This window comes from Chroicocephalus ridibundus, chromosome 1 (assembly GCF_963924245.1).
Source record: "Chroicocephalus ridibundus chromosome 1, bChrRid1.1, whole genome shotgun sequence".
Taxonomy (NCBI): domain Eukaryota; kingdom Metazoa; phylum Chordata; class Aves; order Charadriiformes; family Laridae; genus Chroicocephalus; species Chroicocephalus ridibundus.
Window position 1 is genome coordinate 62,249,188 of NC_086284.1, and position 13,194 is coordinate 62,262,381.

The window sequence follows — 13,194 nt, forward strand, 5'->3', positions numbered from 1 at the left end:
CATGTTCTCTCTAACTCAGTCCTAACAGACAGTGCTCTTGCCTGCTTCTGAGGTCCTATCATAGAATCACAGACTGGTTTGGGTTGGAAGGTCATCTAGTCCAATTTCCCTGCAATGAGCTGGGACATCTTCGACTACATCAGGTTGCTCAGAGCCCCGTCCAACCTGACCTTGAATGTTTCCAGGCATGGGGCATCTGCCACCTCTCTGGGCAACCTGGTCCAGTGTTTCACCACCCGCACTGTAAAAAATGTCTTCCTTCTATCTAGTCTGAATCTAGCTTCTTTTAGTTTAAAATGATTACCCCTTGTCCTGTTGCAACAGGCCCTGCTAAAAATTCTGTCCCCATCTTTCTTATAAGCCCCCTTTAAGTACAGAAAAGACACAATCAGGTCTTCCTGGAGCCTTCTCTTCTCCAGGCTGAACAACCCAAACTGTCTCAGCCTGTTCTCACAGGAGAGGTTCTCCAGCCCTCTGATCATTTTTGCGGCCTTTCTCTGGACCTGCTCCAATAGGTCCAGGTCTTTCCTGGGCTGAGAGCCCCAGAGCTAGATGCAGTACTCCAGGTTGGGTCTCACCAGAGCGGAGCAGAGGGGCAAAATCACCTCCCTCAACCTGCTGGACATGCTGCTTTTCATGCAGACCAGGATATGGTTGGCTTTCTGGGCTGTGAACGCATATTGTTGGCCTATGTTGACTTCATCCACCAGTACCCCCAAGTCCTTCTCAGCAGGGCTGCTCTCAATCCATTCATCCCCCAGCCTGTATTTATACTGGGGGTTGCCCCGACCCATGTGCAGGACCCTGCACTTGGCCTTGTTGAACCTCATGAGTTCAACCTCATCAAGACAGATGGGTAAAGAAGATACTACTTTCAAGAAGTTTATACAAGTAAACCTGTAGAGTGATACATATTCTACTAGCTGGTATCCTTTGATAACTCTTGGCTTACTGTTTTATTATTGCTGTGCACTCTTCCTGAAGTCTGTAAACTCAGGGTCACCTGCAATGAAGAACTTACTACAAATACTTGAAGTCAGAGAGTGGGAAAATGAAGGATTGTGTTGTTTTCTAAAGATCAAGTTTGTATTTAAAAAGCTGTTACAACCATGCCTTTAGTTCCCTCATTACACGTTACATACTTTTCCTCAGAGACAACCTTTTTGGGCACCGGGAAGAAGCATTATTTCACAAATGCAATTACGTTTAGGGCAAAGATTTTAGGAGCCATAAGGCAGGGTCTTTAGAACAGATTAAACAGAAAGCCTTGTAACGAGAGGCTAGTGCACAATCTGGCCAGTTGGCAACAAAAAGGAAAAATTTGCTTACAAGTGAAGGGGAAGAGCATTTTAACTTAGAACAACTCAGTAGATGATGCAGTTGCTAGGTAATGTCTTTCATTTCTGGAAAAAGTCTTGAGGTGAAAGCTAATCAATAAGGTAGATACAGTATGATGTCATTTGTTGCCATGGTTTCTGAACTTAGCAGTCTGCTATCTGCAGCTAATGTTGATGGTTGCTATGCAGTTGAATCTTTTCATATTGTTGTTTTGCTATTATAAAGCTCTTTAATCTTGGCTAAAGCTTCAAAGTGCAGAGTGTCTATGAGCTTAAACGTTGTAATAGATAGGCTTGTATTACAATCCTAAAATATCTTGAAATTTACTACCTAATAAACAACAGGCATCAGTAGGAAGCGAACAAGGTTAACATTTTGGTGATTAAACTTCCACAAAGCAGTTGACATTTTCTAGTAAATTAATCTGCAAATTAAATATCTCTGTGGAATTAGTGCTATGAGTCATTACATGGCAGATCATGTAAAAAAGAGGTAAGCAGTCAATCCTCAGGGTGATAAGGCAGTCAAATATATAAAGCCGTAAATGGCTCAAAAGCCATCACAGCTTCTTGAACAATGTCTTTGTGTTTCATATTTCTTTTGCTTTTGGATTGTGCCTCTTTATTATGTTTGGGTTTTGCTAGAAAATATTTTATAGCAGCTTATGCTAAGCATGAGACATTGGACAGGCTGAAAGGGAAATGAGACTTATTTTTCCTGATAGTTGTCAAGGTGAAGGAAAAGCATTCTCAAGTCGTATCCTTTAAATCAAACACAATACTTCATTTTTCATATTCTATGGAGAAGATGTTAGTTTTAGTAGAATGCCGTGTATCCTTTACTTGATTTATTTGCATCTCTTTACAGTAGTTTTTCATGATCGCTTGAGTTATTTAAAGCATTTTGGAGGGAAAGAATGAAAAAGAGATGAAAGGACAGAGCCCAGTGCAAGCTAGAGAAGGTAACATGGGGTGATCTGAAAGATGAGGTGATTTGTAGAAGTACAAAATGTTCAGTACCCAGCAGTGAAACATTTTAAAGGAGGGGAGGGCCCATCGGACAAAGTGGAAAGAGGAAAAAAAAGTAGAGGGAAAAGCAGAAAAGAAAGAGGCTGATGGAAGAAAGAGGAACTATTTTTACTGGGGTGAGAGAAGAAGGGAGGGGAGGAAGGGTAGAAAAAAATCGGATGATGACTTGCTGAATTCTAAGATTTTTACATCTTTGGAACAACATTTGCCATGCTGTCTAGTTTTTCTCTTTTCACCCAACTGATTCCTCCTCCTTCTCTTCCATATCCACTGTTCTCTGCCTAACAACACATTTCTTTAGAAAGCATTTTGCCACCTTCTTTCTTGTCTTCTTCACACATCTCTCCTCTGTGTGGTGACTTTGACTATCACATTTCTTTCAAACAGAGGAGTAATGGCCTTTGTAGTCCTACTCGTCCTCTTAATATAGTGAGTGAATTGTCAAGGGCATGCTCCCAATGGGAGACCTGAGGAAGATGTCACCGGGAAAAGCGAGGCATACGGCTAAAATCCTGCTCTTGCAATGTGGGCAAGGGTGTTCTCAATGACTCGTCTCCTGGAACTCCTCTAGAAATTCCCTGTTGGCTGTGCAGAAACACAATAGCAGCATTCAAGAAGTGTATCCTCAAAGCACTGCTACTGAGAGGAGGCAGATGGAGGAGACATGCCGGCTTGATGATGATAGCAGATGTCAACAAGTTAACAATCTGAAAAGGAAACTAGCAGCACAGCAGTGCTTCTTACCCAAATGTATAAAGAGAGAGAGGAGGGGAAAGAAAAAAAAAAAAAGAAAAGAAAAGCAACATGGAAAAGAAGAGACAAATTCAGCAGTGCTGATCAGCAAGAGCTGTAAAAGACTATCTGATGCTAAATCTGTAAAGTGGTGCTGTTGAGTGGATTTGTCTAAAGAAGTATTTCACTATTAGGCTGTCACAAAGGAAGAGCATTTACTTCAGATGCCATATGCCAACTGAGCAATTAGGCTTCCAGTCACACATGCCGTGTGTACTAAAGCGGGGGGCAAGTCTCAGCCATTTGCAATTGCTGTTGCATAAGGCTTGCTTTTACAATCCTGGATATTCAGTTGCTTGTGCTGTTGTGAGACTTGTTGTTTGGGATAACATACTTATCTTTTATTTCTCCAGAGTTTTTATCTTAGGGATATTTCTGTGCTGTTTTGTTGGGTTTTTTTCTCCCTTAAGGAAAAAACTGAATTGTCAGACCTTTTTCATATCATAAAGCAATTCCATTTTGAACAGATTAAAAGAAACATACATTTTCTGTCTGAGAAAAAATCCACACGCCCTATTATATCAGGGACAGTTTAGTGCTTTGTACTAGTGAACAACTTCACAAAGCATACATACAATAGTGGAAAGTCTATTGCAGCTTTAACAAGAATTTCTTAATTTGTGAATTTCTGATGCTTTTCTGAGGCCAAATTTTTGTATTAACAGCCATTGAAAGACACTGAGTGTAGGTGATGAGCAGCCATGGGACTTTAGGTGCCTTTTCCTAAAAGAAAAGGGTAAGAGAAGCTGGACACAGCAAAGTCCCCAGAGCCTCTGTGACAGTCCCTGCATTGCACTTGCCTTGTGAAGCCTTTCAACCTGTTCCCAGCCCTTTCACGTGGGACTGTGATGTTCCATGTAGCACTGGATGGCCCAGTGTCACCGAGCACTTAACGCAGATTTGGAGTAGTTTTTCCAGGCATGAGATGGAAATTAAAATAAAAAAGCAGGTATATCAACGTAAGGTGTCCTGGCCTTTGAAGCCACATACGGGCCTAAGGTGCGATAATGCAAACCTGGAACAAAAAGTTATCAGCTATAGATACAAGACTTGTAGGTGTGTGATAGATGATAATAGTTAGTTGATTAGAATTACTTCATCCCTGTTGATGGTGCTGAATGTAGTAGCTGATACAGTTATTGCAGTTGAGACACGCCAAGTAAGACTAAGGAAAATACAGATATTTAACCCAGTTACGTGCTTTAGCTACCCTTGGTGCTATTTAAATAAAAACCTTAGAGCTTGCTGCTAAAAGTTTCCTTCAGTGTACAAAATTCTTGAAAACAAAGTAGTTATAAAATCTGAAGTTTGGAAATTAGATTTATTAAAGCAATTTTCATTTTATTTTATGTCTGTATGATTCAGCTAAGCTCTTCTCTGGAGCTTTTATATCTTTAGTTCAGGTCTTGGGTCAGTCATGCTGCAAGTAATCTCTTTTTATGAGTAGACTTAAGGCATGTTTGTTTTCTGTGTATTGCTTTAGAAACGGGAAGTTAGTTCCCAACCCAAATCTGAACAAGCAGTTGTTCTTGTAATACTTGCAGCATATTTTCTCTTGTGTATGTCGTGATAAATGCACAATTTTATTTTTCACAATGTACCACAGGAAAAAAAAGTGCTTGTTGTTCAAACCTTGTGAGTTTCCTCACAATTCCTTCCCAATTTTCAGCAGCAGATGTCCACAAAAACAAGCTCCCAACCCCAAACCTCCAACAGCCTAGTAGAGCAATCCTGTGCACAGTAAGAAAACAAATTTTTCATGGTTCTTGTAAAACGAAAACATCAATATTCCCACCTGATGTTTCAAATGCAAGGAAGCGGCTGTACAAGGTGTCCTCTCCTGGGCTGTTGGCTTTCTATATCTCCTGCAAAGACTCATGAGGCGCAGAGCACACCAGAGCCAGGACGCCACGCTACTGATGCGTCTCATACACGTCTCTGCTCCTGTCACTCTTCCGCTCACCAGGAATGAACTAACATTGGTACCTGTGGTAAAGGTGGCATCTTGTGATGAGCTGCACACTGCACCTTCCTCACTCTGCGGCTACAGCTGAGCACCCTGTACAGAGGACAAACCACATTTAAGGGCTCTGATGTTCTTCCATTCTCTGAGATGGTGAAATATCACTTCAGTGCAGAAAGGGGTGTTAAAGTCCAGCAGGAAAATTGATTTTTTTCATGTGGATGTTGAACTCCTTTTGCTGAGGAGGTAGCACCGGCATTATGCTAGCCCATGTAGATTAGATGTTTTGTCACAAATCTTCAGACATGTTGGAACATTGGAGACAAAGAGAACTGTACTGATATAAGTTCATAAAGCTTTTTTTAGAAGAGGAAAACTTTTCACAACATAAGTAGAGGTTGCAGATGATGTTGTTTATATATTACAAGTAGAACATTGCTCCCACTTGCTCAAAATCCTTGTAAGAAACTAATCCTCGGATTTTCATAGAATCATAGAATCTTCATGGGTGGAAAGGACCTTTGAGATCATCGAGTCCAACCATACACAAAAAAAAACCAAACCAAAAAAACCCCAACAAAACACAAAAAACCCAACAACCTAAAATCTCTGCCCTTCAGAGCATGCTCTGAAGTGCCAAATCTACACATTTCTTAAATACCTCTAGGGATGGTGACTCAACCACCTCCCTGGGCAGCCTGTTCCAGTGCCTGACCACTCTTGCAGTCAAGTAATTCTTCCCAATATCTAATCTAAACCTCCCCTGCCGCAACTTCAGACCATTTCCTCTGGTCCTGTCATTATTCACCTGGGAGAAGAGGCCAACACCCACCTCTCTCCAGCCTCCTTTCAGGTAGTTGTAGAGGGCAATGAGGTCTCCCCTCAGCCTCTTCCAAGCTAAACATGCCCAGCTCTCTCAGCCTCTCCTCATATGACCTGGTCTCCAGACCCCTCACCAGCCTGGGAGCTCTCCTCTGGACACGCTCCAGCACTTCTATGTCCCTCTTGTGCAGCGGGGCCCAGAACTGAACACAGGTTTTCATAGTTTATGTGAGATCCACCAGATGTTCAGGTGTTTTAGTGCACTTTTGTACATGCCAAAGATGATTCCAAAGGTTCCCTTTTTCTGGCACCTCATAAACCATCCAACCAACCAGGTCCAAAAATTACCAGCATTTTAAAATCCAAGGATCTCTGTATAAGACAGAATCATTTTTTTTGTCTAGTCAGTACAATATTTTTATATGAAAAAATATTTTTTACTTATGAAAAGCCATTCTAACTGTGGGAAGTCATTTCAGGCAATTTTGGGAATAGGACATGCAAAATAAGGTATGTGTGCCCACTGAGAAGTCTGTGGTTTTTTTCGGTCTGTGTCTATAAATTTCTCCACATTGATCAAGCTCAGCTGGATTACACTGCTCTTAGCGCCTCAGACTGAGCAAGTTGTGATGAGATTGTCCACCCTGTTTTTGGCAAGCGCTGCATTTTGTTTGCCCGTTTTGTGATACTACTTATTCCCTTTACCGGTCCTTTTTTCTCTCCACCTCTTAGTGAATTTTCTTTTTCCTTACCTGAAGCTGCTACATCCTGTCTATTACTTCCTTAAGTCACATCTGCCTCCCCCCACCCACTGTGTCTCCTGAAATTTTGTGGTCTTCTGTACAAATCGTCCCATCCCCCTTCTCTGATTTGCCATCGCTGAACATTATTTTAGATTGTCTGTTCCCATCCACCATGAAATGGGTTCTGCTGGCAGAAAGACACAGCAGCTTTACCTGAACGTGCTCAGGTTGCCTGAGATTGCTTGATAACAAATTGCCAATTTCTGACGGGTAATGCTTTCAGATGTTGAGCCTGGGACAGTTGTGGGGCAGAAAAGTCCTTCCTAAAGGCACACTCCCTTGTGTTTATCTTTCCGAGGTACCGATGAACCTGGTTTGCTTTTACTACAATCTCAGTGCAATTTGCCGCTGTATTCCTTACACATTAAAAAAAAAAGACTTCATTAATTTGTTTTCATTTAGAAGATAAAAATTCAGCATCATGCACAGAAAAATCCTTTATGTTGTAGAGTTATAGACAGGAAAAGACAATGAAGTACATCTTATTATATTCAGTGCTTATTTTTACATCGGGAGATATTGCTGTTTCTTCCTGATATTTTTGGCAATAACAGGGTAAAAATGTTTTATTACACAAATTATATAGTTCTAGCAGTGTTTTAAAATGAAAAGTACCTGTATAAAAGACACTTTCAGTCAGTCTATGTAGGCAGCTGGAAATTGGTTTGAATGCATGTAGCTAATGGTCACAGCAATTTGCATGGGAGCAGGTTTAATGTCAGTCTAGGCACTGTTTACTTTAGTTATGCTTTCATAAATGTTGGACAAGAGGAATGAAAAAATGCTATAGTAAATGGTGAATAAAATCAAAAGCTAAATGCTTAAGGCACGGATTTTTTGAATTCTAGTCAGTTATCTAACAAAATCCTGTGTTTTAATGAGATGTGGCACTTTAATTCCCTTTAAAAACAAAAAAATCCCACCCGAAGTTGGTCTTTTTTCGGTCTTCAAGTAATAACAATTATCAGTAATAAGTTAATACTCCTATTGACATCAACGGGAGGAAAGCGTGCGAAGAAATATTAAGACAGTAGACAAATAAATGTCTTGTATAATTATTCTATTTTTGGAATCTTGCATTGCGATAAGTAGGTTAAGCTTTTCAATGCTAATAGCTAATACAACCTCCATCATAAAGCTTCCTTCATCTGAAGTCACCAGACGATGAAATTTATTCTCCGTGGTTAGTGAGGAGGAGAGGAAGCCACTTGCTGTAAAAGGTCTGAGGTGAAGTTGTTTTTTAACTCATAAAGTGTAGCTCTTACACAGACGTTTGAGAAGGTGCAGAATGTTATAATTGGCCTGTGTTTAATTGTTTCTGTATGCCCTGGAATTTAAAGAGAATTTAAGGATGTGTTTGGCAGTAGCTTTCCCTCTATAATCAGGTTGCTATGGCAAACCTATTATTCTAGACAAAGAAAGAGTATGTTTAGTAAAGTGCTGATCCCTTTTCAGTATAATGTCAGCTTCGAATTACTTTTGAATGATTAAATTTGTGTGGTAAGTATTTTATCACAATAACTAAGAGAAGAAAGTCGCAGAATAGGGTGTGGCTTCTGTTATTTCAGTACCAAATAAATCTGACAAAACAGTAGTACGGCTGAAGCAAGCTTACCCTGCAAATATCTTGGTTTTCCCAGGGAAGCAACCTGAAATTTGTTGTTACAGAATGCTATTAATTTTTGGGTGTATTACGTGGTGATAAACCGAACCTTTGAAGTTTACATTTGCTACATCCTATGTAGTTAGCTGTTCAGAAGCAAAAGGACTTAAATTCTCTGTTAAATTATCCGCACAAAGCGAGCCCACCTTACATAATCTAACCAAAACCTCAGTACTTTTGGAGGTAAAACATGCTTTTAAGCCAGTACAAAGTTACGGTGTTCCTAGTGCTGATTTTGTCACTTTTGTAAAAGAACAAATGAACTAATAATTTGAGCATCAATTTCAGCAGCAGTGTACTAAACTACTGTAGCTTTGAATATTTAAAAATAAAGAAATAGCTCGGAGAAATCCTTTTCTAGAGCACTTACTCACTGAAGTTTCTGTCCATTTTCAAGACACTTTGATTTCTGCTGATGTCCTCAGTCAGATAATCTAAATCATACCCTGAACTTAGGTGGGAGCCAGCCAAAATAAAATTCAAGGCCAAGATATAAACAAGGAATTTGGGCTTTTTGAATGTCTGTTTTAATGTTTTATTCATTAGCTAAGATGCGAAGATTGAGAAAGTAGGGCCTAAATCCCCTTTGTGCTTGATTTTGAGAAGACAACCTGAGCTTGTATCTCTTACGTGACAAAAATGTGCCCTACCTGCCTAGGGATGGGATATTCCTCAGGTTTTTTTGCTGGTGAAACTGTTGCAGATTAACTAAAATGAATAAACATTAATTGCAGCAGGGACTGAGAGGAATCCGTTCCCATCCCAGTGCAAGTGGCCAGCCACTGCGCTCTCAGGTCATTCTGACTTATTAAATTAAGCATTACAGAAAGTAATGCTTAATTACAGAACGTGCAGGAGCCTCATTACAGAACCTTCCTTTGCTCGTCCCTCTGGAGGATTTTCCATCTCTGCTGACTCCTCTCTTCAAAGCAACTTGCTTAAACTGATTTTATTGTCCTTCAGGCATCCTCCTTCTTATAGCATTAGCTGGCCAGGATACCACTCTTAAAGATGGTTGTTTTGTTTATTTTATCTAGTCTTCACAACAGATGGGTCTTGTTTGTCAGGTGCCTATCTGCCTATGGGTGGCTGTGCTTTGGGACACTGCGATGTGACATTTTTGTAAAAGTAGCCAGGTTGTCTAAGGTGTATGTATAGAAGGAGACTGTGAGAGCCCCGAATAGTGACAAGTTGGACTCATTAAAAGTCTCTGTATTTTTAAGTACTAAGAAATTATTTTGTTCCAGTTGGTAATGTAACTGTCCTTCACAACTAATTATAGCTTAGAGAACGCAGGCAAATAACATCCATAATTCTGTAGACAACCATATCTTAAATGTTGACACGATTACCAAATACAACTGTATTTCATGATGTGGTAGATGCGCTTCCTAGAACAAGTTCCTTTCTGGAATGAATATCCTCATATAATTTCCAATGCAATGCATAGTTTTAAAACTATGTATATTATAAAGATGTCATGAAGTATTTGCTGTTAATTCTTTCTAGCAGCATATCCTTTTTAAGATTCTTGCACTTTAAGTTGATCATAAAATTCCCTTCTAGACTGAATCCTGGCACACAGAATGTCAGCTTGAAACGGCAACATACATTGATGGTTGCGAAGGTGAAGAGTATAAAATGAGCTAGGGAATTTTTCCATAAGTGGTAAGATTCCCCCTACTCCAACTTAATTAGACTGTTAGAAAAGCCCCACTAAGCTTCTCCTTAATGGTCCTTTCCCATTCTGCAGAATATTTCAGTAAATGCTGGAAAAATATTGTGCGTGCCAAACTGTTTGGTTACATAATGAAAGTCTGCACTTGGAGGATTTTTTGGCTTTGTAGCTATAGTTGCTCCTACTGTAAATTTGGGTTCTGCAGTCAGTAGAGCAGTGTCCAGGCCCAGGCTGAGTCTCACTGCTGCTGTGATTAAATTAGATGGAGAAGAACAGGCTTTTCTGTGTCCTAATCCATGTCTCTGGTGGCCCTTTTTTACACACAACATCTTTTCCCAAGCCCATCAAATTTATTACTTTGATTCACAGTTTGTGTCACATTTAGATCATTCTCACGGTAGCATTGCATTAAAACAGTTTACAAAAATACAGAGTCAAACCCTTAGAAGTTAGGAAATAAGAAAACCAACGTTACCCTAAACTGAGTCTGTCGCATATGCACAATGTAAGACTGTCCTTGATCTTATATTTTTTCCACATCTGACCATTCAGTACTCACTGCTCTGAGGGCTTTCGAGTGGAAGATCTGTGGGAGTTCAGCTGACTCCATTCCCCCTTTAAGCTCTGGGGAGTTCTGTGAACAGGTTGATGGAAAGGAAGATTCTGACAGAGGTTGTGCTTTCGACTTCTATTTTCTCAGGTCTAGACAAGCAAAATTGTAGGGATTTTTGCTTTCCAGGTGCCTGACAGAATATTTAAAGAGTTATGTTTCTACATGAATAGAGAGTATCTTAGATAGCCCTGTGCACAGACTGTTTAACTCTAATCACATTCATTTTGGAGTTTCTAGAAGTATGTGCTAAGTATTTTAGATCAATTTTAGAGGTTAATCATGCAGTTAAACGTGTGCCATAACTCTGCTGCACCAAGTTGAGATATGAAAAAAATACGATGCCAAAGATTGCTTATTGTTTCTGTTTCCACCAAGACATAAGAGTGATATACTTTGCTTCTGGTTGCCATGGAGGAAGGATAGTTTTGTGGGGTTTTTTAAACAGTGTTTATGTGCAATCTTTAATTAATACATAGTGACTTGTAGTTTGTCCTTGGCGGGGTAGGGTGTAGAATAAGTTTGGGTTTTTATTTCCTGTATTTTCCTTTACTGAAATCATGACTCCAACAATTTTTTAACCTTACAGGGAGATGTGAATGTGGCCAATGCACTTGTTTCCCTCCAGGAGACAACAGAGTTTATGGCAAAAACTGTGAATGTGATGACCGACAGTGTGAAAATGCAGACGGCGATGTCTGTGGGGGTACGCATTCACTTAATATATTATAATATAACTAATATAAATCTTGACAGTTTATAACTTTCTGTTCTGCCCCGGTTTTATAACATAATATCACTATAGACTATTGAAATTATTGATTATTTATCACAGATTTTTGTAAGAAACAAGCTATAAAAATATTGCATATGTTAGTGAATATTTCTTTTAAGACTTCAGAAACACTAAAAATGAAGTAGATTAGATACAACTAATAGCATAAATGTAAGTGCTGTAGTATATCCCAAATTCCATCAGTGTTAATTAAAGAGGAACACAGACACTTAAAGGAAAACCTGAAAAATGATGTAATTTTACTTTGTGTTTAGTACAGTTGATGTTTTACTGAGAATTTTGCATTTTACCTGAAGTTAATAATGACCAGCAATACTTTTGAGTATTTCATATTCACTGACAGTGATATGTCTGTTTTCTAAAAAAGTAGTAAAAATATATTATGAAAGAATCTAAAATGCTTGAGATATATTGTCATAGTAATTGTACATGCAGATGGTTCATTGTAACATTGACAGTGAGAACTTGTTGATTTTTCAGGGAAGTATGTTGGTGTTAAGCAATATTTGAAGTTAGTTTTAGATATGTAAATGCATACATGCCACATGATATTTTTAAAACAGGTGAGTAGTATTTGCCCTAAATGCTCTTTTTCTAGATTTTATTTGCTTTATTTTTAAAATTACTTTTTGATTCTTAATATTAACAAAGTAGTTGGTATGAACACTAACACATTTTATTCTATTCATTATTGCTTGGTAAGAAAAAAATGTATTGCTTCATAATCTTTGTGTACATAAAAAATTCTGACTACAGGAAATATTTCTTCAAGGTCTCTGCCGTGCAGAAGGTAGGCATACATAGAAAATTGTAGTTCAAATGTCTGACCAGCCATAATAATAGTTTAAAACATTCAGTGTAATTCAATAATATGAATGTGTAGATAAACAATAATTTGAAATTTTATTTTGTTTAAAGGACATGAAAGCAGATGAAAGCACTGAAAATCTGGGGGATGTTTGTTATAAATAAAGTAGTTTGGAACCAAAAATCATCATCTTTCATGGTTAAAAATATCTCTTCCATTTGCGTAATTCATATTTTGTATTATTTGATGACAATGCTTTAATGTTAATACTACTAACTATGTTGCACATTTTGGAAATTATAGCCAAAAAAAAAAATCCATTCTTCCGTATTAGGAAAGATACAGTGATAATTTTAATTTTTGTTGCTGGCTAGGGCACCTCCCACTTAAATGAATAATCACCTCAACACTTGAGCCAGTGTCCAATTTTTATTGTGCAGGAGACGCTCTAGGTCACACTATTACCTGAATAAACTTTGCCCTTTAGTCTAAATAGCTTTGTCCAAAGAGAATAGAAGAAATTAATTAATTAATTAAAAACCATATACTTTAAGCTTATTTTCCAAACTTTGAAACAAGAAATAGAAAGGAAAGCCAGCTCGTGAGCTTATGAATCAGTTGTACTCTCAAGCAAGCTCAACTTCTCTGCCTTCATTCTAGCCAATAGCTTAGTTACTAAAGTTTCTCTGCAGGTGAAAGAAATTATATGCAAAAATGCAGTTGAAGTGAATTTGAAATTGTGCTGCACAGCATCTGTTGACAGGACTTCAGAAGGCCCACTCTGTGATTTTTTTTATTCCGGGGAGCTGAGTTTATTCCTAATTCTTTCCCCCAAATAGTAGAATAAGTGCCAAGTCATGAATCCTGTTGTCCTGGGCTTTCTTGTAAGTAAA

At 38.6% G+C, this 13,194-nt stretch overlaps 1 protein-coding gene across 3 annotated transcripts in view; it reads left to right on the forward strand.

Moving 5' to 3' along the window:
• The window catches only part of LOC134520519 (integrin beta-like protein 1), an 87,842-nt gene that overhangs the window by 56,787 nt on the left and 17,861 nt on the right, over positions 1 to 13,194 (forward strand). For all 3 annotated transcript variants that reach the window (XM_063346228.1, XM_063346139.1, XM_063346056.1), the window contains one exon: positions 11,287 to 11,403. In XM_063346228.1, coding sequence (XP_063202298.1) covers positions 11,287 to 11,403 — 117 coding nt within the window. The remainder of the gene's footprint in view (positions 1 to 11,286; positions 11,404 to 13,194) is intronic.